Here is a 25,543-nt window from a genome sequence, read left to right as displayed (position 1 = left end):
CAGAGATTTCGTATATAATATCTGTCTCAAAGATTAATAAGCTACAAGAGAAGCTAAGCTTTCACATATAATGTTGATCTGTTTAGCACATGTTACACTTTACGATACGTCACACAAATACACCAGTAAAATTTTTGATACCCACATAAATCTCTGATCTTCTGGGCTCGAAATTCTTCTAAATGGCTTGTCATCAAAGAGTCGATTTAGAGAGAGCAAACGCTCTGTGATTTAATAAATTGATCCTACACTCTCGCACATAGTTCGTCTTGCGTGAAAGGAAATTTACTTTGAAAATAACGCTTTTCGGACAACAATTCGCAATATTTTCCCGCGACCTGTTAGAAATAGATTCATTTCAGCAGTTGCCAGATAAGAGGCGTCACCGCGCTTGCGCAGCTACGGTGACATAGGAAGCCCGCTAGTTAGTACGTGTAAAACATTAAAAGATCTTACATTATGTCATACAAGAAGCATGACATCAGAGGGTACTCCAAGAGCATCGGAATTTCGTGAACCATACTAAAATGCATAGTTCGCCTTACAGTGCACATTCGTATGTCCAGATTCCCAATGAGATAGGCCTCGACCTGATATGAAGCTTTCAACGTGGTTTTCGGGACGTAAATTTTCTTGGAATACCGGTACTGTATTATCTCATGTTTTGTTCTTTATTATGGCATAATGCCATACATGCTAGAAGATGAAAACATGCTCTTGAAATGCAGCGAACAGATGAAATTAGCCAATACTCTGGAGATAAACACTTAATTTCAGATAAATTGACTGCCTCAGCAGGAAAGATTAATAAAAGCCAAATTTCTTTGCAAACCGACAAAAATAACTTTATTGTTCTGCAAGGCGATTAATGCTTGACTGTCAGAAAGGTGGAAATAAAATAAAATCTGAAACTAGTAACATATTTTAGCCTTCTGTAATTATGTGAATGTATTTTAATTAACTTGATAGCTCCCAGCCACAGAAATCCGTCTTGTTTTCATTTGACGTGAGAGCAGTCAACAAAGAGGAAACACAAAAATCACTAAATGTAAACACAGGTCACGTGGAGACTACCCCCCCATCCCCATAACTCAGACTGCTCTGCGCATCAGAATGTCAAAAATTAAAAGAAAAGATTTTTCAAAAAATAAGTTCATTTTGTAGCGCACATCTTTCTGAAGAGTCTGATACATAAAACATACATCTTCAAGGAAATATAAGACACGTCATTTGGTCTTAAGTGTGTAGTGCAGTGCCACGCCTCTTCAAACAACATTCTTATACTGCACGTCACTTTATTTCACTCTGTGGAACTCAAACATGTATATTTTGTAACGGATGCCATCAAACTATTTCAGGACAGTGGAAATTAAAAAGTCCTGTAGTGCTTCTCCTGCTCCCAATTTGACGTCCCTCCCCTTACTTAAAAAAGGAAGGAAAGAAAGAAAAAGAAAACTCGCAATTAATACTGGATAGGATTATTTGTAACCATGAGAACAAGAACTCTTCAGAAAATCTGGACTCTTTATTGCCTATTAACTAATAACTTGCTCTTCTGTGTGACAAAATTAAATATAGGATACCTAAAACGAGTAAAGACAAGAGACAGGCAAGACAGTACACATTTCTTCAATCCTTAAGTCCTAGCGATTTTTCTATCTAATCTTGCTACAGTTTTACATGGTGTGCTTTCCTTTCTGTGAAAGAACTATTACCTTATCAAAGTTTGTCAAACGTTTTGCTACATGAAAAATAGAAATGTCGTTGTCTAATACTGAAAAAGCTGTTAATACAAATAGTACCCATAACTAGTGTGGTTTCTTGATCTGATAACGTCTATTTTGTCACTGTGTGCTGGATAAAACAAAATAGGCCTTTGCAGGAAAGTTTATTTCTAGATGTGACGAGGATTCCCCTGGCAGAGACATCATGTACAGTATGCACGCATTCAAAAATGAACTTATAATTCATTCAGAAATCAACTTAGAATGTGTTCAAAAACCAGCAGGGGAGTGTTTCAAAATCATATGAATAATCGATAGACTGACGTGCGCTGGATGCTAGGTGCTTTGGGGCCAGTAGCTCCTCCTCCTGGCAGAAGGTTGAAGGGGAAGAAGTGGCATGAGGCAAAAGAACTGGAGAGGTTATGAAATGGGGTAGAGTTCGGATTAGTCACCCAGAGCCCCAGGTCAAGAGAGATTTACCACACAGTATGAGAAGGAAAGACTGATTATTGGGCACTGCACTGGACGAGATTTGAAAACCTGAGAGCTTAAAGGTGGAAGACAGGGTAATATGCACGAGTTAATAAGAATGAAAAGCTAAGCGCAATGCATGTAATAGAGGCAGGAGGGGGATGGCAAAAAATAGACAAGTCAGAAAATGAAAGATGTAGAAAACAAAAACGGAGTGAAGAAAGGAGTAGTTACTGTGAAGAAATGTTAGAAATCAATGTAAATTAAGGCCAGGTGGGTGTCGAGAACCAAGGATGTGATGTAGCGCTCATTCCAACCAGCAGAGTTCTGAGAGAAAAGTCCAGATAGCACATGTGGTGAAATAGGCACCAAGGTTACAACTGTCATGTTGTAGAGCATGTTCTGCAATATGACATCTTGTGTTAACAGTATACACCCTCTGTCTATGCCCAATCATCCTAACTGCCAACTTGGCAGTAGTCATGCCAATGTAAAAGGGCGAACAGTGTTATCATTAACAGCTGGTATATGACACGTCATTTCACAGGTGGCTCTCCCTTTGATAGCATATGTTTTGCTGGTTACAGGGCTGGTATAAGTGGTGGTAGGAGGGTGCATAGGCCAAGTCAGCCACAGGGGGAGGAGCCGTTGGGTAGGGAGACGGGTACAGAAGTAGCATAGGTTCTGACAAGGACATTCCAGAGATTTGGAGATTAGGTATGGTGGGCAAAATCTGACTGAATAGATCTCATTTCATGGCATGATTTCAGGAAGTCACGGAGTTGTCGAAGTAGCTCATTAATACATTCAAGTGCAGGATAATGCTGAGTGACAAATGGTGTGCTTCGAAGTTGCTTTTTGGAGCGGTCAGCAGTACCAAGATTGGATATGATGGCCCAGAAAATCTGCTTTTGAGCTAGGATGGTGGGGTAATTACATTCTGCGAAGGATAGGTGGGATTCGTGGTGTTTTGTTGCATCTGAACAAATATGTTTGCCTCAAATGCCAAGCCTGTATGGGACGGAATGTTTGACATGGAAAGGATGGCAACTGTCAAAATGTAAATACTGCTGTTTGCTAGTACGTTTAATGTGGACAAAAGTGTGTATTTGGCCTTCAGTGAGGAAGAGATCAACACCAAGGACAGTGGCATGGGATATGGAATAGGACCATGTGGAATTTAATTAGGAGAAAGTATTTAGAGATTCCAGAAATTTTCACAGGTCAGCCTCACCATTAGTCCATATATCAAAGATGTCATCAATGTATCTAAACCAAACCGGAGGCTGAAGGATTATGGATCCCAGGAATGCTCCCTTCAAGCCAACCATGAAAAGGTGGCACAGGAAGCAGCTACTCTGGTTCCCAAGGCCATACCACTGATCCATCTGTATGACTGCCCCTTCGGAGGTGAAGTAGTAGTTGGTAAGTATAAAGTTGATTAAGGCAAGCAAGAAGGATGTGATAGGCTTGGAATCAGGTGGGTGATGACTGGGGAAAGGTTCAGCAGCAGACAGGCAATGTATGTGGGGGATGCTGGAATAGAGGGAGGTGGCATCAATGGTGACAAGCCACACATGTGGTTGGAGCGGGACATGCACAGTTTACAGGCAATCTTGGAAAGTGTTGGTGTCTTTAATATAGAAGGGAAGTCTTTGTATTAAGGGTTGCAGGTGTTGATCAACTAAGGCAGGCATATGTTCTGTGGGTGCTTTAAAGCCAGCAACAATGGGATGGCCAGGATGATTGGGTGTGTGGATCTTAGGAAGAAAAAAGATGGGGAGCATGGTTGAGGTGGGAGGGAGGGAAGGAATTCTAGGGATTGAGGTGTTAGTCCTTGTGAGGCGCCTGAGGTTTTAAGGAGGGACTGCAGGTCAATTTGAATCACACAGATGGGATCTTGATGGCAGATGATGTATGCAGAAGTGTTAGACAGCTGGCATAGACCTTCACCAACATACTCCTGTCACAAGTACGACAGTGGTAGATCCTTTGTCTGCTGGGAGGATAATGAAGGAGTCATCAGCTTTTAGAGAATGCAGAGCCTGGAGTTTGCAGAGGACAGATTAGGGTCATGTTGTAGGGACCTAAGGAAGGCTTTTGAAGCAATGCTGAATGTGAGGAATTCTTGGAAGGCTTAGAAGGGATGATTTTGAAGTAATAGTGGTGAATCGAGTTAAGATCCTTGTCGTAACTGTTCAAGTCAAGGTTTGCTGTTGGAAAGGTTTTACGATTGGGTTGGCAAAGTGATATTTTCAGTTGGCATTATGCACGAAGGAGAGTAGATCCTTCAGCAAAGCAGCATGACTAAATGCAGGTTTAGGGCTGAAAGTGAGACCCCTGGATAATACAGATAACTCAGAGGCAAGTTCATTAGACGAGAGGCTGAGAATACCAGCAACATACACAATATCCTGTTGCAGAGCATGCTCTACAACATGACATGTCATCTGGATTCTTCCCAAGGACACCAGTTTTTCAGAACTTTGCAGGTAGGAACTAGTGCTACAACATGTCCTTGGTTCTAGCCACCCACCTAGCCTTAATTTATGTTAATTTCTTCCATCTCAGCATTTCTTCACAGTAACTACTCCTTTCTTCACTCCATTTTAGTTTAATACATCTTTCATTTTCTGACCTGTCTATTTTTCATAATCTCTCTCCAATCTCTATTACATACAATTCACTTAGCTTTTCATTCTTATTAACTCGTGCACGTTTTAGCAGTAATATCTGTCTTGCAGATTACCCTGTCTTCCAGCTTTACACTTACAGGTTTTCAAATCTCGTCCAGTGCAATCCCCAACAGTCAGCCTTTCCTTCTCATCCTGTCTGGTAAATCTCCCCTAACCTGTGGGATTCTCACCCCCCTTCCTTTCCCTTCAACCCTTCTGCCAGAAGAAGGAACCACTGGCTGCAAAAGCTTGTATACATAAAACCTTTTATTATACGTTCTTCTGCCACCGCTTGGTGAGTAGAGTTTTTTATCTGCCCAACTACATTATATTGTCAAAATTTGATTATTTTCACTACATGTATGTATATATAACTCATATGATCATATTATTACATGAATATTACAAAATATTGCCACTGGCGTACGCAAGAGGATATTACTGTAGGGATAGTCACATTACAATGAATTGAAAACTCATACAAGCGTAAAACACCACTATTCACACTGTAAATACTGTGTTACATGATCCAGTCACATTAACGTGACCACCTCTCATGTTCGACATCAAGGTGTAATAACCACTCCCAGACAGCGGTGGCAGCACTAGCTGTGAAGAGAATATAAAACGTGTTGGGGGACATGGAAAACAGCGTAGTCATTTTTTTAACATAGAAACTGAGTGATTTACCTGACATCCAATACAGTATGATCACTGACTTTCACGACAAGGGTGGAAGCATTTCTGAAACAGTTAGTTTGCAAACAGTTTGCATGTCGTCATGGTTAAATTGCAGGATGTATCAAAAAGAATCATCCCATTTGGCATGTCTATATTTCTGAAACTAACAAACATATACAATGAATTTTGTGTTTTGATGAACAGGAAACTCCAAAAGTTTCTTTTTTCATACCTTTCCATAGGTGTCCAATATGCCCCCCTTGAGATGCATGGCATATGTCAATGCGGTACTCAAATTGTCCCCATGCTGCAGTGAGCCTGTCTTGAGTTACAACTTGCAGAGCTGCTGTTATGCGATGACTCAGTTCCTCCATTATTGTTGGTAACAGAGGCACATAAACAGAGTCGTTTATAAACCCCCACAAAAAATAATCACATACAGTCAGGTATGGTGATTTTGGAGGCCAGTAATGTACGGCTGAATCATTTGTTCCAGCACTACTGATCCATCGTTCAGTAATAGTTTCATTTAAAACTTCCTGCACTTCCAGATGCCACTGTGGCGGTGCCCCATCCTGTTGGTAAATAAAGTCATTCGATTCAGTCTCCAACAGTAGGAAAAGTAAGTTCTCAAGCATATCAAGATATGTGCTTCCGGTAACAGTGTTCTCGGCAAAGAAAAATGGACCATACACCTTTTCCCGTGAAACTGCACAAAACACATTAAATTTTGGAGATTCCCTCTCATGCTGTACAACTTCATGTGGTTGTTCTGTACCCCATATTCTCACATTATGATGGTTCACCTTTCCATTTAAATGGAATGTTGCCTCATCACTAAACACTATATTTGGACGAAAATTGTCATCCTCCATCTTGCCAAGAACGAAATTATGGAACTCCACACATTGTTGTTTGTCACCTTCACAAAGAGCTTGCAGTAGCTGAATTTTGTATGGTTTCATGTGTAAACGTCAACACAACACACGCCAAATGGACATCAGTGGACGTATTGAGCTCATGGCGAATGGTATTCTGCGGACTCCTTGTGAAACCAGGACGTCTGTGTCGGACACTTGTGGATGGCCCGGTGATTTGCCTTTACACAAACAATCTAGTTCTAGGAATTGTTCAAGCCATCATCTAATGCTCTGTGCTGTATGAGAATCCACACCATACCTAGTACAAAAATCACGCTGAAGAGTTATTACTGAACCGCACTGTGCAAAACATAGAACACAAAATGCTTTCTGTTGTCCCAACACCATTTTTACTAGAACTGAAGCGGGCGCACACTGCCGCTACGTAGTGGAAACCATGTAAAACTCGAGAGTTTGCTCTTTCTAAGAGTAGGTTGATCAGCCATGTACCTCTGGTAACATAATAGTTATAATTTTTTTTAAACTGGATGATTTTCTTTTACACATCCTGTATACCTAGTATGGCAAAATGGCACTGAGGCAAAGTCAGTGCATCACAGGCCATAGATGACAAGGGTGAATGAGGCTACAGAGATGTGTTAGCATGAATGACTTGTAACTATTAGTCAATTGACAGTCCGGATGAATTAAGGGGCAACCAACAGTACTTTCTCAATGACCATTCAGTGAACGTTGCTGCATATTGGCCTCCACAGCAGGCATGTGGTTTAAGCTCCTATGCTGACTGCTGTTTATCAGAGTCGAAAGCTGGAATCTGCACGCCAATATTGCTACTGGAGATCCACCCAGTGGCAACAGGTGGCCATTTCAGATGAATCAAATTTTATTCTCCATCGGACAGATGGCCGTTGGCATGTAAGGCATGAAATGTCTGAAAGCAAAACCCTGCAACACTTGTCAAAAGGGTCCAGGCCAGAGTGAATTTTCCAGGTGATCTCATCATTCTGGAAGGCACAATGGTTCAACACAAGTATGTGTCTATTCTTGGGGACTATGTCCACCCCTACAAGCAGTTTGTTTTTCCTTGACATGATGGTATATACCAGTAGAACAAAGCAACATGTCACACAGCTCGCAGTTTACACATGTGGTCCAAAGAGCACTAGGATGAGTTTATTGTACACTCCTGGCCACCAAATTTCCTGGATTTAAGGCTAATTGAGAATCTGTGGGACCACCTCAATCGGGCTGTTTGTGTCATGGAACCTCAACCAAGAAACCTACAGCCTGATTAAAATTACTTGATAGCTGACATCTATCACTTGTCACTACACTGCTGTCACATCCATGGGCTACAGCTCAGTTATAGACAATACACAAACATGACAGCTCACTTCACAAATTTTGTTAATGGGTAATGCTGAGCAATGTTGGAAGTGGCCACCATGAGATATGACGGAAATGCGAGATCCAATGTCAACTGTTGGTTTTAAGTGGCCAATGACTGAACTTGACAGATGACGAGTTTTGTAGCCCTGAATTTAAGCTCATGTCCCAACCTAACCACAGCTTCATGATGTGCAATGTATTCAAGGAAACTGTGATCAACAATCTGCAGCAGAACTAAAATCACAATTGCTTTGTTCATGGTATTTAAGGCTAATCTTTATGAGCAAACACAAAACAGAAAAATTTCATAACATGTTTGTTTGAGTAGCCATCTTCTGCAGCAAAATTTCAGTTTTAGCAGTTCACTGTCATTGGTTACCTGAAACTATCCTCACTGGCGCACGATGGTGCATTATCAACAGATGAAAAATCCTGGTTGGCATTTGGTTGCATATTATAGTTCACACACACACACACACACACACACACACACACACACACACACACACACAGAGAGAGAGAGAGAGAGAGAGAGAGAGAGAGAGAGAGACTCTAAACGAGAAAAGAATGATAGGAAGGAAACTAAGAGAAGTCAATATGATACTGAAAATGACACGGCAACATACTAAAAATAAATACATTTAAACCATTTAACTGAAAAAATTATAATCAAAGTCTTTTGATTAGGTTTATAAAAATAAAAAAATCACTGCATTTGATGAGATTCCAACCTTCGACCTTCTACATGTCATATTTGTATGCTAACCACGACACTACGCCATTACACTGCAAAACGCTGTTGTATTCACGATTCTGGATTCACAGTTGCGATGATTAATTAATAGCCTTCAAAAATTTGGCTTCATGCAATGTCGTGCAAAACTTATCTACTAATACCCGATCTCTGTAATGACAATAATAACGTATAAATGACACTGAATTGTGTCTTGTGCAGGAGGATACATTGGTGTTTGGTTGGTGCTGTGTATGAAATGTGTGTATCTCGTTAGCAGCATTGCACGTGCATGTACACGTACGTATGTACGCGCGTGTGTGTGTGTGTGTGTGTGTGTGTGTGTGTGTGTGGTGTGTGTGTGTCTTTTTTGTGGCTATTACATGTGATGAAATATGAAATAAAACGGTCAGACCCAGGATTCGGGATCCAAACACACAAAGAAAGAACACTGGACAAGGAATTAAAAGTATACTAATTGATGTGTCAACTATAACACGTGACATGTCAACTATCAAGTAATTTTAATCAATACTAGCACAGCTGGTCAAGGCACTGAAGCTGGCATGGCCCCACATCCCTGTCGGTACCTTCAAGAACCTCACTGACACTCTTCCTGCATGTCTCACAGTGGCCTGCACTGCAAAAGATAATTATTTAAGCTTTTGGGAGGTGGTCACATTAATGTGACTGATAGTCCTTAAGAAATATATGTCTTTTGTGTAATACAAATACTGCTGATGACAGACAATACCCGAACTAGTCCAGTAAAATGAACTACTAGCAACAAGCTGCTAGTGCCAAATAATTAATATGATAGTGAACTCCTTCGGATGGGGCTTTGAGAATATTACTCACATATTTCTTAATGGAGTAACTGTAGTATTAAGAGAGTTCAGTTTTGGCAGACATAAAAAATTATAAAATACCACTGCATGTACTTAGTAGATAGTCACAATTACAGCAATAAAGATAAATAACATCTATTATCTAACACATTTTTCTCACATTATATGCAATGAGCAGTTTAACCTGTACACTGCAGTGTGAAACTTGTTGTGATAAAAACCTTTAGTGTCATTTCTGACAGACATTTGCAACATGGCATAAAAGGAATGCATCTTCAATTGGTAAAACAAAATACTCATAAGCTACAAGAGATCGTGAACTCATGCTTTTGACATAGTCATCAAGTGATTACATTTTTACCTTGCAGCTTCGAAGTACCTTATTTTCCAGTTGAAAACCATTATACGCTTCAAATTTCACTTTTGAATAAACAAGCAAGGCATTTAAGTAATTTTAAAAGTAAGGCATGTATAAAATGTATGACTTCTTTGAGGGCAGAGAGTGAGGCATGTCAACAGCAAAATAGACCTTATATTATGTAGTACTAATTGGTTTGTTTCGTCAGTAACCACAAAATTAACCACAAAATAATTACCTCTTTGTCATTCACAGTCTGTGATGAATTGTGCTGTGACGATGCCGGATCGTTACCATTTTGCAACTCACTTCTTGATTGACAAAGGAGCTGTGAATCTCTAACTGTCTTATCATTGTTGGCCTCTGATTCCCTGGATTTCTGGGGCAGCTGTACATGGAGCACAGTCTTCATGCTGTTGTCACTTGCAGAGGCGTCATTGCCTGCTTGAGTTGATGACACATGAGGTTTGAAGTGCTGTGACTCAGTGTCTGATCTGCATGGTGAATTGGCAAAGGTAGTGCATGCAGCACTGATAGCAGTGGTTGTAGTTGTGACAACAGTTGCAAATGTGGTGACAGCTGTAGTTGTGGCCATGAAAGACTGGTAGTCAGACTGTTGGTTGTCATCATCATTGTCTGAAGGAGGAGAAGTAAATAGAGTACACTCTTTCTCTGAATTTTTTTTCTGTGGAGGCTGTTTATGTTTCTGAATTTCCTTCCTACTAAGCAGCAGACGATCAAAGGTGTTATTCACTGTTAAATTACAAATATCAGACATATCCTGAGAAATAGGGTTACTTGACGGGGGAGGCAGTAATTGTGAAAGTGTTTCATCTCCTATTGGTTTAGTCCCAGGTTTCCTATGTTTTACTGGTTTTCTAACATCTTGACTGGATACAAACTCATATGGATCGGCAGGACTGTTTGTATTATACATTTCACGAGAGGTCTGTGGAAAAATACCACCTCCTTCTGGTCTTTGAGACACTGACAGCAAGGGCAAATCATCATTTGATGAAAATGAAGAGGTAGATGATGAACGTGATCTTGTTGGAGGTGTAGGTGGATGCAATGACTCTTCTAATGCAGCTTCACAAATATTCTTTTCCAGCCATTTTTCAACTTTCGTAGAGGATGACACACGGTCTATTGTCACCAGAGAGCCAGGTACCGCCTGCAGACATACAAATTTACACAATCAGTCTTCACAATCTTCAAAGACATTAGAATAATACTGCCTGGAGCAGACACTCAACTTGACTAACAAACAACACTATTATATATATATTATTAAACAGTCTGGCAAGTTCTTGTTAATTCACTAGAAGCTTATGACTTTATAAAATGTTGTTGGGTATGAACACAATAACACCTACAATGTAAACAAAATCAGTATAAAACTGTACCTCATAATGCCCCTGAGCATATAAGTACAATTCAAAATGTGTGGTACAAGAAAAAATACAAACAATACGTTAATTACAGATTCTTTAAGTAATGTAGCTATTCACTGTTATTTATTGTGTTTTTTCATTGTAAAGACAAACATTTTCTTAGGTGATATTGCATTTGCACACAGTAAAATAGCGGTGTCCAGAAAGCTTCTTCCTTGTATAAAATCTTCACAAGTTTCATGTTGCGTAAGATCAGAGTGTGAGTGTGTGCTTTCAGAACGGCTACTATTTTCCACCTATTCCTGAATAAGGTTCTGATTTCTTATTTATGTTCCTATATGTTCCTTATTTTTTGTCTTGCTTTACAGTGATGTGTTAAAAAGGAAAGTATACGTTTCCATCACCTTCCCAATCTCTGCAATATTCTTATCAGACCCCACGCTCCTTCTGCACCCATCTCCCTACCCTATGACTCCGACCCCTGTGACAGTGCCCGATGCAACACTTGCCCTATGCACCCTCCTACCACCACCTATAGTAGCCCTGTTACTGGCAAAACATATACAATCAAAGGGAGAGCTATCTGTGAAATGACACATATCATACACCAGCTATTATGTAAACACTGTTTGGCCTCCTTCATCAGCATGACTACCACCAAATTATCAGTTAGGATGAATGGGCATAGGCAGAGGGTGTATACTGGCAGCTCACAATATCCTGTTGCAGGGCATGTTCTACAACATGACATTCGTGACCTCGGCACCTGCTCCACCATAAGCGCCCTCTGGATTGTTTTCCCAGACACCAGTTTCTCAGAACTCTGCATGTGGGAACTAGCACTACAACATGTCCTTGGTTGTTGCCACCCATCTGGCCTTATTTATGTTCATTTTTTCCACCTCAGAATTTCTTCACTGTAATTACTATTTGCTTCACTCCATTTTAGTTTTCTATATATTTCATTCTCTATCCGATCTATTTTCCACCGCCCATCTCTGTTACGTACAATGCACTTGGCTTTTCACTCTTATTAACTCATGCATGATGTCTAAGCAGTAATTTCAGTCTACATATTACCCTGTCTTCCAGCTTGTAAGTTCTTAGGTTTTCAAATCTCACCCAATGTAATCCCCAATAAGGAGTCTTTCCTTCTCATCCCGTACGGTAAGCCTCCCCTGACCCATGGTTCTGGGTGACTTTCCCAAAAGCTACCATTTTCCTAGACCTCTCCAGTTCTTTTCCTTTGCCCTTTTTCCTTCCCCTTCAACTCTTCTGCCTGCAGAGGAAGCCACTGGCTCTGAAAGCTTGCCAATTACAACAGTCTTTTATATGTGTGTTCTGTCGTCGCTTAGTGAGTAGATTTTTCATCTATCCAATTAAATGATTGTATCAATTACATTGTATTTCTTGACATCACAGATCACATTCATTGGAATTACCGGAAAGAAGAACTCATTTAAATGAAAAATAAATCAGCAACCAACCACCAACAAAGTTTTCCAAAAGAAAGCACTAATATAATGTGAAAGTTCTCTTCTGAAACTTACGCTGCTGATATGTCAACTTATTTATTTATTTATTTATTTAAATTATCTTCCATGGAGTCATCAATATAATGGCTTTTGCAAATGTCAAGTACAGTTACAAACTTAAACTACATTAAACCTTAGCTTTACAGGTAGTAATTAAACAGTAAATTGATGCTTGTCAAAATACCTTACATCTTACACACATTAATACAGCCAATTAATTTTTATACACTATTTTACTATTTATTATGCTAACACGAATTCTTTACAGACGAATGGAAAAACTGGTAGAAGCCGACCTCGAGGAAGATCAGTTTGAATTCCGTAGAAATGTTGGAACACGTGAGGCAATACTGACCCTACGACTTATCTTAGAAAATAGATTAAGGAAAGGCAAACCTACGCTTCTAGCATATGTAGAGTTAGAGAAAGCTTTTGACAATGTTGACTGGAATACTCTCTTTCAAATTCTGAAGGTGGCAGGGGTAAAATACACAGAGGGAAAGGCTATTTACAATTTGTACAGAAACCAGATGCCAGAGTCAAGGGGCATGAAAGGGAAGCAGTGGTTGGGAAGGGAGTGAGACAGGGTTGTAGCCTATCCCCGATGTTATTCAATCTGTATATTGAGCAAGCAGTAAAGGAAATAAAAGAAAAATTCAGAATAGGAAATAAAATCCAAGGAGAAGAAATAAAAACTTCGAGGTTCGCCGATGCCACTGTAATTCTGTCAGAGACAGCAAAGGACCTGGAAGAGCAGCTGAACGGAATGGACAGAGTCTTGAAAGGAGGATATAAGATGAACATCAACAAAAGCAAAATGAAGATAATGGAATGTAGTCGAATTAAATCGGGTGATGCTGAGGGAATTAGATTAGGAAATGAGATGCTTAAAGTAGTAAATGAGTTTTGCTATTTGGGGAGCAAAATAACTGATGACGGTCGAAGTAGAGAGGATGTAAAATGTAGGCTGGCAATGGCAAGGAAAGTGTTTCTGAAGAAGAGAAATTTGTTAACATCGAGTATAAATTTAAGTGTCAGGAAGTTGTTTCTGAAAGTATTTGTGTGGAGTGTAGACATGTATGGAAGTGAAATGTGGACAATAAATACTTTAGACAAGAAGAGAATAGGAGCTTTCGAAATGTGGTGCTACAGAAGAATGCTGAAGATTAGATGGGTAGATCACATAACTAATGAGGAGGTATTGAATAGAATTGGGGAGAAGAGGAGCTTGTGGCATAACTTGACTAGAAGAAGGGATCGGTTGGTAGGACATGTTCTGAGGCATCAAGGGATCATCAGTTTAGTATTGGAGGGCAGCGTGGAGGGTAAAAATCATAGAGGGAGACCAAGAGATGAATACGCTAAACAGATTCAGAAAGATGTAGGTTGCAGCAGGCACTGGGAGATGAAGAAGCTTGCACAGGATTGAGTAGCATGGAGAGCTGCATCAAATCAGTCTCTGGACTGAAGACCAAAACAACAACAACAACAACAACCACATTACTTTACAGCTGTTAAACTTAACCATTTAAAACTTGTTTAGTGAATAGAGACACTTTTCAATTAAGAATTCTTTAGTTTTGATTTGAATTGATTTTTTTACTGTTTTTCATGGACTCTGGCAGTTTATCATACCATATCGGTCCATTAGTATATGGGCTCTGGTCCGTCATTTTTAATCTTGTTCTTTGTCGGTAGTAATTCTCTTTGGACCTGGTGTTGTGGTATGTATATTACTACATTTAGTTACTTCAGTTTTCTGTGAGACACAAAAGTAATTAATTTATGAAGATACAAGGAGTATATGGTGTCTGAAAACATCACGGCAAGAGTCTTTATAGCCTAGTCCATGTATAATCCTTAACCCTCTTTTTTGTAGCAATAGTACTCTGTTAAGGTGAATGTCTGCAGCACAACCTCATATTTCTACACAGTAGCTAAGATGGGGACAGACTGTTCCATAATACACAGTTTCAAGCGTGTGAGTGGGCACCATTTTGGAGAGTTGGCTAAGAAGATACTTTTTTACATACAGCGTTAATATGGTTAATCCACCACAGGTTTGAGTCCAGATGGACCTCTAGAAATTTACACTCGTTTGCTTCCTCTGCCAATATGCCACATACCTCATTTACGCATGAGTTGTGTGGGCTGCCAGTTGTAAATAAGCATCTGGGATTTATTTACATTGACCTTTAATCCTTGTGCATGAAAATATGAACTTAATTCTAGTATCCCATTTCTTGCTGAGAATTTCAGTTCCTCACAATCTTTACCATGAAATGAAACTGAAGTGTCAGGGTGCTGATGACCACGATGTTGAGCGCCCATAAACCCCAACACACACAAAACTGAAGTGTCATCAGCATAATTTACAATGTGAAAGTTAATGGGGTGTACATCATCATTAATATATGCTAAAAAGTGGAAAGGTCCAAGAATTGAGGGACTCCCTGTGTCACTGTTTCACTTGTGGATTTAAAGGTTAAGATCTTATTGTCAATTTGATGTGTAAGTTTGGTACACTGTTTCCGATTCACCAGATACGTGGATAGAAGTTTTATTGATGCATCACTGATATTGTATGCCGGCAGTTTTTTTAAGATTAGCTCATGGTTTATTGAGTCAAAAGCTTTGCTCAGGTCAAGGCGTATTCCGGCTGTGTGTATACCCCGTTCTCTACTGCTATATACGTCATGGAAGAAACTGGTAACAGCAGTCGTCGTGCTTAAGTCTTTCCTAAATCCATGCTGTGATTCAGTAAGCATTTTGTGTCTTGAGAAAAATGTTGAGAGTTGTGATAGGATGACTGTTTCAAATATTTTACTGAAGATAGAGATTAGTGACATCGGTCTATATCTTGAAACTACTTCTTTACTTCCCTTCTTATGGATTGGCTGAATTACACTTATTTTTTAAGACATTTGGGTATATGTTTTCGTTAATACTACAGTTGATAAGATAGGTAAGGGGTTTATAGTTACTTCATTGGCACATTTCTGTAACACGACACTTGAGATACCATCCCATCCAGATGAATGCTTGTTCTTTAACTTTTGCATTGTGTTAAATATTTCGTGTTGATTCATCTCCATAAATTTGAGCTCTATACCATCCATGACATCACTTGGTGCCCCAGCCTTGACTATAGCGTGGAAACAGCCACCTGCATTCAACATCAGCCTTCAGCAAAACACAGGACAATCCACAACTACCCCATTTTCCGCTGGTGTGAAATGTTGCCGTTCCTCTCGATTATGAAGGAATTTGTATCTGTTTAGAATATATAAATGGCTGAGACCTGCTATTCCAGATACACTGGATGACTTCTTTGCCATGACAGCATTATGATTATCATAGCATGAGTGAAACAAAAAACTACAGCTGTGTACACAGGTTTGAAATGGATCTGTGGCCATAAGAGTTGATAGCCTAGTTTGAAGGTGCAGTCCAGTGCACTTCAGTTTGTTCCTTCACTTATGTCTGAAATATTTGTCCTACAACATCTTTCAACAATACACTGGTTTTGTCACCAAACATTTCTTTTCCCACAATAATGAAGGAATCTTTTAATTTGGAAAAGAGGTAATAGTTTTTTTGACGACAGCACATTTCCCAATATTTTTGCGAAACAAATCATACCATAAAGACACTGTTTGGAGACCTCATTAATGTCATGCATCAATAACTGAATATTTTCATAGTATGCAAGTTTAAAACTGATAACCACCAAATAGAGCACTCTAGTTCCACGAAAATGTAAATCAACATGGTGCTGCTCAGTTGTTTCTACCAATGAACCACAGCACAAGACACTACTGCCAAGAAAATCTGTTTCCAGTAGTAAGACGAATTATTGAGAATGTTTACTTCAATATTTATTCAATATTATTTTTACTATTTTGTGAATGCCGTTTGTGGTGACAGCGTTGCATAGTCTGATGTTTACATTATGTTGAAAGTGATACATTCGTTGTCAGTTGATGAAACCAATGAACATGAGCCCAAGCTGTCAATCACACTAATAGTGCATCATGATTTAAATTGAAACTTCCTGGCAGATTAAAACTGTCTGCTGGACCGGGACTCAAACTTGGGACCTTTGCCTTTCACGGCCAAGTGCTCTAGGAAGGTACAAGACAAGAACTGGCAGAAGTAAAGCTGTGATGATGCAGTGTGATTCGTGCCTGGGTAGCTCAGATGGTAGAGCACTTGCCTGCAAAAGGCAAAGGTCCTGAGTTTGAGTCTCGGTCCAGCCCACAGTTTTAATCTGCCAGGAAGTTTCATATCACCACACACTCCACTGCAGAGTAAACATCCCCCTGGTTGTGTCTAAGCCATGTCTCTGCAATATACTTCCTTGCAGGAGTGCTAGTTCAGCAAGTTTCGTAGGAAATCTTCTGTAAAATTTGGAAGGTAGGAGACGAGTTACTGTCAGAAGTAAAGCTGTGGGGACAGGGCGTGAGTCGTACTTGGGTAGCTCAAATGGTAGAGCACTTGAACGCGAAAGACAAAGGTCTCAAGTTTGAGTCTCAGTCCAGCTCACAGTTTTAATCTGCTCGGAAGTTTCATATGAGTGCACACTCCGCTGCAGAGTGAAAATCTCCCTCTGGATGATTTAAATTCTTCTGTCTGTCATATGTGATGACTGTGATGTTTGCATGATGTCGTATGTCCTGTTCTGAGATTGACTGATACAAGTAAACCGAAGAGATACCATGTTGATTTACATGTCTGCAAAACTGAAGCGATGCCATGCTTGGCAGTTTCTGTATTTATACTTGTGTACTACGAAAGTATGCAGTTTAGCTGGTGTACCAAAATAAACATATCTTCAAAATGCATCACATCTTATATGATACACTGTGCAAAAGTACCAGTAAATGTAACATCAATGGTTGGTTGGTTATTGGGGAAGGAGACCAGACAGCGAGGTCATCGGTCTCATCGGATTAGGGAAGGACGGGGAAGGAAGTCGGCCGTGCCCTTTGAAAGGAACCATCCCGGCATTTGCCTGGAGCGATTTAGGGAAATCACGGAAAACCTAAATCAGGATGGCCGGACGCAGGATTGAACCGTCGTCCTCCCGAATGCGAGTCCAGTGCCTAACCACTGCGCCACCTCGCTCGGTGTGTAACATCAATGACTAAAACTGTTACATGAATGGAGTTCATCAAAAGTAAGGTATTTTCTTTTGCTATTACACCACGGTAACCTTCGTGCCTTTATATCTACGGAGATTGGTGGATTTTTATAGAATTCATTCCACTGTGATTGAAGGATTTTATAAAGAGTTCATACAGTTCTGCATTGGTCTGAATTATCCAAGCACCATTTTTACATACTCCTCCTTATATCCTGTGCAGTACTTCCTGTTCCCATGCAACTGAAGCATTTCTGATCTGTTGTGTTATTGTCCACATTTCAGATCCATACTTAAAAACTGGTCTTATAATTGTTTTGCAAACTGTCATCTTCAGCTGTCTTGAAATCCTGGAGGATTGCAAAATGTTAAGGAAGTTGTATCCGCCCTGTTATCTGCAGCTACTATTGCCTTTATCTCTGTTGGTACCATAGTATCTTCCATAATCATACCTCCCAAATATTTAAACTGCTTTACTCTTTCAAAGCCTTCAAACAGGACAATACCTCTCCACCTTGTTTTGTTTCTGGTTTTGATCATATACTTAGTGTTTTCCTTACTTATGACCAAGCTCAGTGAAGCCACTTTGTGTTCCAAAGCTACATAGTTTTCCAGCAAATACTCTCTATGTCTCGCAAGCACGGCTATGTTGTTCGCAAATGCCAATAGGCTTAATTATCTTGTTGGAAATAGTAACATCCGTTTCGCTTTACAGTTTTCGCATGACTGCCTTCAGAGCCAATTTACATAATGTCAGTTATACAGAATCTTCTCGCTTTAGTCCTTGAAAGACCGGAAAATTATTGGAATATTTACCATTAAGTTTTATTTTGTAGTTAGTGTTGTTGAGGGTCGTTTATAAGAGTCTTTTTAGCTTTGGTAGTATCACCAGCTCCCGTAATGGCTTAAAAAGACGATTTCTGTTGACACTGCCATAAACTGCTTTATAATCCACACACAGTTGATGTGTTGTTGCATTGAACTCTTCCATTGTCAATCTAGACACGAAAATGTCGAGCGCATGTAGAAACAACACACCCTCTATGACAACCTAGAAACAACATGGGTGAACTAAAAATGGCTACTTGGAATGTAATGAGTCTTAACAGAGTAGGGGCATTCAGAAAGTACCAAATAGGAATAACAGCAAATACAGGAGGATTATGTGGAAGGAGACCTGGACTTTGGATTATGGTGACAACACAATATTTTGCAGCAGCAGTGGTACAGCTAACCTTGGAACAGCTTTCCTAGTAACGAGGAATACACCTCGGCAATTTCAAATTTTGAGGCCTTATACGATACGATATGTACACTTAGAACAAAAATGAAATTTTTCAGTATGACACAGATTTACACTCACGCTCCAATAAACATTTCTGAAACAAAAAAAAGGGTAATGGCTCTGCCACATTTGTTTCAGTGCAGATGCACAAATATTGTACGAACTCCTAAGATAATCAGAATTTGCGAGTAGCAAGTTTCATGGGTCAGGGATGCTGCATTGCAGCGTGCAATAAGTTGGAAATTTTAGCCAGTCAGGGACTATGTCCTGATGACCGAAGCAGTTAAGGAAATTGCACGATTTCGCATCCATTCTTTTCCTTTCCTTCTCCTTCCTACATTTCATGTTTACAGGTATGTACCAGCCATGTCAACACGAATGATACCAGATACAACTTAAGATATACACAGAACTCAGTTATGGCACAGCTGAACAAGAAAAATTCCCCCTTGGCATTTTCTGTTATTTTGCTGAGACATTTTGATTCAGTAGATTACCATTTCCACAAGGGAGACCAAAACTTGATTCAGTAGATTACCATTTCTACAAGGGAGACCAAAACAGCATGCCACAAAAGCCTTTACTATGTATAAATGATGTCTTTGGAATAGAAAACAGAGGGTCATATTAACTAATGATACAACAAAAATAAATTTAAATTTAGCCTGTGAAAATATTGGGTGCTGCAAGATTTGGTACATGGTCCACTCGTGTTCTTGCTGAAACTAAACTATTTACCCATGAAACTGGAGGAGTCTCCGAAAACTGTTGTGTTTCCCGATGACACAATTATGTTGATAACTGCCCCCCCCCCCCCCCCCACCCCAAACATATACACACAAGGTCAATAATGGACAAAGCAGTCTTACAAGTGATTCACAGTCAAAACTTTAACCCCTGATCTTGCAAAGCTCATATTATTCCATCTCAAACAATTAAAAATTACCTCCAGATACCAGAAGCACAGTTCAAAGGCTGCACACTGGAAGACTCCATATGTGAAGTTCGTGGGCATCCAGATGGATAATAAACTGCACCAATATTTTGATAAGTTAACGAAAAAGCTTCATTCTGGCTTTTTTGCACTTACAAATCTCCCTCATTGCGTTGCTCTACAGATGAGAATATTAGTAAACTTTCGCATGCTTTCAGTCAATAATGTGCTAGGGTATAATCTTCTGTGGTCATGCAGCTAGGGTCAAAGAAGTATTTGTTCTACAAAAGTGTACAGTAAGAGTTTGTAATGAACATCTTGCAGAAACTTCTTCAGGGCACCAGAAATTCTTCCACTTAACATGCCAACAGAAGTACTTTCTGATGGTATTTGCACTTAATAACAAGGGTGAATTAAGGATGAACTGTGCAACTCAAAACCAACAATACTAGAACTAACTATCATTTCCAGTTAGACTAACTGGGGTTCAGAAGTTCAGAATGGAGTTTTACACTCTGGTGCAAAAGTATGTAACAGGCTGGTCACAACTTGTTAGTATGCTTTACAAGGGTAGCATGCCATGTTTGATCCTGCTGTTAATGTTTAGCTTGACTTGTTTCATATCCATGCAGACACATCTTATATTGGGATTTGCAGGACACAATATACAAATGAATGAAAAATGATTGGCAAGTCAGTAATGAACTGCTATTGCAGCCCAACACAGTCAAGGGGTTAATAAACAAGTTAAAAATCTTATGCAGCTTCTTGGAGCATTGGGAGAAACAGCTGACACCACAACTGCTATGAATTAAATATATTATAAGCTTGACCCACTCTTGTTTTTTTATAATCATTAATGAGTATAAGTCCAAATAGGAATGAATTACATAAATTATCCGTCTCACTAAAAATATTTGCAATACACGGCTAAACTGAAAAGGCATGTAGCTCAATACCTACAGGCAAAGGGAAAAACAAAGTGTTCAAAGCAACAGTGGCCTAAATAGACCTTTTCCAAATTTTGACTTTCGCCTCTCAAATACAGTGAACTTATGCTTCTTTCTTTTATAAGAGCTGTGCACATCTTGTTTCTCATAATTACAACTAAAAAATGGCATGTTCCAGCAAATGGGCAACAAAAATGTAAATGTGCTAATGCAGCATCTTTAATCATCCCTTCATAAGTAATGAACTAATAAATATTTTTAGTAGTTATTAGAGAAAGTAAAAGACCTTACAAGATCTATTTTCTACTACAAATATTCCATTGTGAGAAGGAAGAGTCAAACATGCTCTGAAGTATTAGAATACAAGGGGACAAGCTGGTGAGCTGAGAACCAAAGCTACAACTCACAACAAATATCCCCTAATAACAAAGGTTTAATGAGCCTCATACTTTTTTTTTCTGTCCTCACAGACCCGTTACACTCGAAATCATAATTCTGTACGTAGGTGTACTGAACTGACTCTATATAACAATAAATGTATGAATTGTGTAAGTCAAATATTTCTACATTAGGAACTCGTAGCTTGTTATCAAAATAAGTAGGTTATTTTCCAACAATAGAAGTTCACTGAAATACATTCTGTTAGACATATCTTACTGAGATGCACTTATTTATCTTGTTTAAGAATTTCACGTCAAATGATGTGCGTAAATAATCATCCTAGAATTTTCATTATCCCCAGGCAGAGAAGATCCTGAATCCAGCAGGGAACTGAACCCAGGAGCCTGTGATCCAGAGGTAGCAATGCTAGCCACTAGACCACGAGCTGCAGACTTAGGCTCATGAAGCTAACTGGATCCTTTTCCAGACCTCTGTGTGAGTAGCTAGCACAGTCAACTACTGTAACACGAAGGTGACCTCACACCTTTGGAGGAAAACAGTGATCAATAAATAATACCGATGCCTTCACACCATTAATAATGTCACAAGAAAAACACTCAGTTCATCAGCACAGCATTTCATTGCATAATGCAATTTTTAGACTTAAATTATTCTATTACACAAATTTATTTAAGGACATGACTTGCTAGTCATGTGTTTGTAGTCTTATTTCACTAGTACAAACATTGGCCAAACAGAAAATTTAAATAATCTTTGCCAAGATATACCTTACTGTTTGCTGTCTTTGGTCCCTTATAGCTCTTACAATATTTCTCACTGGTTCCACCAGAGCTTTGTCCAGCAGTAGCAGCCTCACTGGATGTCTGTTCTACTACAGCACTGCTAAAGCATTTATCATCACTTCCTCCACTCTGGAATCCACGTGTCATAGATAATCTGTTTCTGCCTAGATGGCCAGTATCCTGTCCCTTAGGTCTGTCAACTGGGGCAGGCAATAAAAAATTATCCAGCTTTTTTGAATTTTCCTTTTTATTCTTGTAGACTTTGTTGTTCGATCTTGAAGATGAGGGTTGATCACAGGGAGAATTTTTCCTAAGAAAAGGAGCACATTTATTGAGCTCTGAGCTCACAAATAGAACATAAAAACATGAAGTCAAAAAATTCACACATACATTTGCAAAAACAAATCCACTGAGAGTGAATATGAAGGCCTTAAATGTATTTCAAAACAACTTATAGTTAAGGCTTCATTTTAAAGATATCTCATCTCAGTGAGTATAACATTTGCCATGATATTTTACTTGTAAGTCATAATTTCAAAGCTGTGTTTGTCATCAACATATTCTAGCAAATTATTATTAACTTTTCTATGAGTGTACCATCAGGAAGAACCTTACAGGATATGGAATGAGGACAAAATAAAACATTCTTTTGTGATATGTGACAGTATATTACATAATGGATGATTACAGTGCACATGGCTTGCAAATGATGGTGTTTTTACAATTAAATTTGCAGCTGTTTAAGTGTAAATTTCACCAGTAAAGATAACAAATAATATTTTGTGTGACACATACCTTGACACACATACATTGACACTTTTGTATCTAATTTACCTCTTGTCATTAGTAGAGACAGCGTTGCTTGCAGATGATTACTCTACAACTGAGCAACAAATCTGACAGCCCAGACGAAAACATCTGTTCTCCCACCTCTTAAGTTCCCTTCTTCTCTAACCACCAATGAGAAGTGACTGTAACAGTATCATTTCTCCCATGGCTACCATCCATATTGTTTTATTAGATGTGAACAGAAACCTATTACTTACAAGATGCTGCAGGCCCAGGTTTAACATTCAATTTTGATCTAGTGGTTACCCATATCTTTGCAGTTGGAAAATGCTGTTTGCTGATAGCCTTTTGATTTTCCTAAAGTAATCTTCTATTTGTGTTTGTGGCTCAGTTCTAAGACACATGGGACCAAATGAAAGGAGTCGTACACAGAGTATACGGATTTCTTTGTTATCTTTATGATAATATCAGAAAAAAACAAAACCCTGTGCACTGCACAGCAGTGGCATGAATTATTCATTTTGAACAGCAAAGAGAACATGTGCAGATTTTTTGCATTCAGATAACAAAAACTGCAAAGAGCACCTAGGTAAACTATTCCAAGGTATGGAGGGGGGAGACCAAGGAAGAAAATCATTGTCCGCCAGTTATTTAACTTATTTGTACAAGATCTAGCTCAACCAAAAAGAGACAGGTATACATCTGAAAGGACATGAGGGTATTAGCAGCTAGAAAGTGAAAACTATAAAAAGACACTTATTTTTGTCTTTCACATTGAAATAATGCCAGATGAAAATTTCAATGTTAATATTCTATCCAACAAATCTACCAATCATCATGAGTATGTAAATAGTGACATGTTTAGTTAATATTGTTGGATATACTTCAGTAAACCAAACGAAAACCTTAAACCCTTTTTTTATACGTGAATTATTGAACACAAGTGTGTCATTTTTTGACATAATCTCTGGCCAAGAGAAGGTGTACAGGTTTCGCTGGAAAAAAGTTCTTGCAGTTGTGTGTGAAGTCATTTGTGCACCGCCTCATACATCTGCACCAGACTGAAATTTCTTTCTTCCAGTCAGCTCTTTGAATTGTGCAATCATATTGCACCACTTGGCACAAGGTCATGTGTGTACTGAGTACACTGGGTATATAACAGTATCAAAGTGAAGATCAGTGATGGTTGTAAATGTGGCACCGGGCAGTATGAGGTCAGGCATTCCTTGTTGCAAAATGACAGCTGCAGTCAGACGTCCACATCAATTTGATCAGACTGCATGCCAAAGATGACTTTTCAACAATTCTGAGTAAGATGTGCTAGTGATAGTGTTTGCCCTAAGTATGTCATCTCAAAAAAGTATCAGCATAACCTTTCCCTGCACATGGCTGCTAAGTATGTCATCTCAAAAAAGTGTCAGCATAACCTTTCCCTGCACATGGCTGAGCCTGGAGCTTCTTGGGTTTTGGTGAAAAGGAATCTTGGTTTTGATTAGTAGACGTGGACCCAGGTTTCATCTTCTGTAATAATTCTCGCAAGGAAGCTACCAGCTTCTGCTTCAAAGTATTGCAAAAGTTCTTCACAGATATCAATACATCACTCTTAAAATTCTGGAATGAAATGCTAAGGCACCCACCTTGAAGACACTTTGTGAAACCTACTAATGTGAGGTACTGAGCCACGATTAATGTCCAGATTTGTAGCTGTTTCATTCACTGTCACAAAAAATAGTCCATGACAATGGCTTTGCATGCTGCTACAGACTCTGATGTTACATCATGGTGTGCCTAACCTGGATTGGAAGCATCTGCTATGCTATTTTAGATCTACTTCATCCACTTGTACACTTGCTGCAGTAATAAACATACCGCATCACACAGGACTTTCAATGGTCGACATATTTCAATTGATTTCATACATTGGGCATTCTTCAAAATGATGATAATTGTACTACCAAATTATAGAACAGTGGCATGAGAAGTCAAATGTTTATCACATTCTCAAGGTTTTCATTCAATTCCCCCTGATTTATAGCTTACAGAAGGGATAAGTCATTACCATGGATAGTATCAGCTATCATTTAAAAAAGAGGGATAAAATTTCTAATTGAAATAAACAGAAGGAAGAAATTTCGCAGTGATTGGGAGAGAAAATATTTAAAAGTCAGGTTGATACACAATGGAAATATGTTGTAAGAATCCAAGTACTGCACACATCACTACAAACCATTTTGAACTAGACTGTGTAGTTGCAAAAATGGGCCACAAGGTCACATCCATCCATAATTACAGATCAGCAACATTTGCTTAAGAAAGCCATTGACCATGTCGCCATGGAATGTTGATGAGAGATGGATAGAGGCAAGATCTTCCATGATGGGCCTAAGGATTTGAGTAGGAATTGCAGGCCATGTTGGGCTTCTCGGATTGTATCACCATGGCAGAGCTTGTAGTAGGGTCCCCTGTCAGCTAGTTACTGTGATTCATCCCAACAGCAGTGGAGTCAGACTGCACTGAGAATGATTAAATCAAGGTCTGCCCTTAGGCTGCAAATGAGCTGTTCTTTCTT

General features: G+C 39.2%; 1 protein-coding gene across 3 annotated transcripts in view; it reads right to left on the bottom strand.

Annotated features, from left to right (window-relative positions):
* The window catches only part of LOC126474879 (breast cancer type 1 susceptibility protein homolog), a 274,197-nt gene that overhangs the window by 155,556 nt on the left and 93,098 nt on the right, over positions 1–25,543 (bottom strand). For all 3 annotated transcript variants that reach the window (XR_007586593.1, XM_050102369.1, XM_050102370.1), the window contains exons 4-5: positions 22,171–22,495; positions 9,999–10,934 (exon numbers count right to left, since the gene is read on the bottom strand). Coding sequence is in view for 2 of the 3 variants with exons in the window: in XM_050102369.1 (XP_049958326.1) it covers positions 9,999–10,934; positions 22,171–22,495 (1,261 nt within the window). In the remaining variant the exon portion in view is untranslated. The remainder of the gene's footprint in view (positions 1–9,998; positions 10,935–22,170; positions 22,496–25,543) is intronic.

This window comes from Schistocerca serialis, chromosome 4 (assembly GCF_023864345.2).
Source record: "Schistocerca serialis cubense isolate TAMUIC-IGC-003099 chromosome 4, iqSchSeri2.2, whole genome shotgun sequence".
Taxonomy (NCBI): domain Eukaryota; kingdom Metazoa; phylum Arthropoda; class Insecta; order Orthoptera; family Acrididae; genus Schistocerca; species Schistocerca serialis.
The sequence above is the reverse complement of the archived record's forward strand: the minus strand, read 5'-3'. Positions and strand labels throughout refer to the sequence as shown.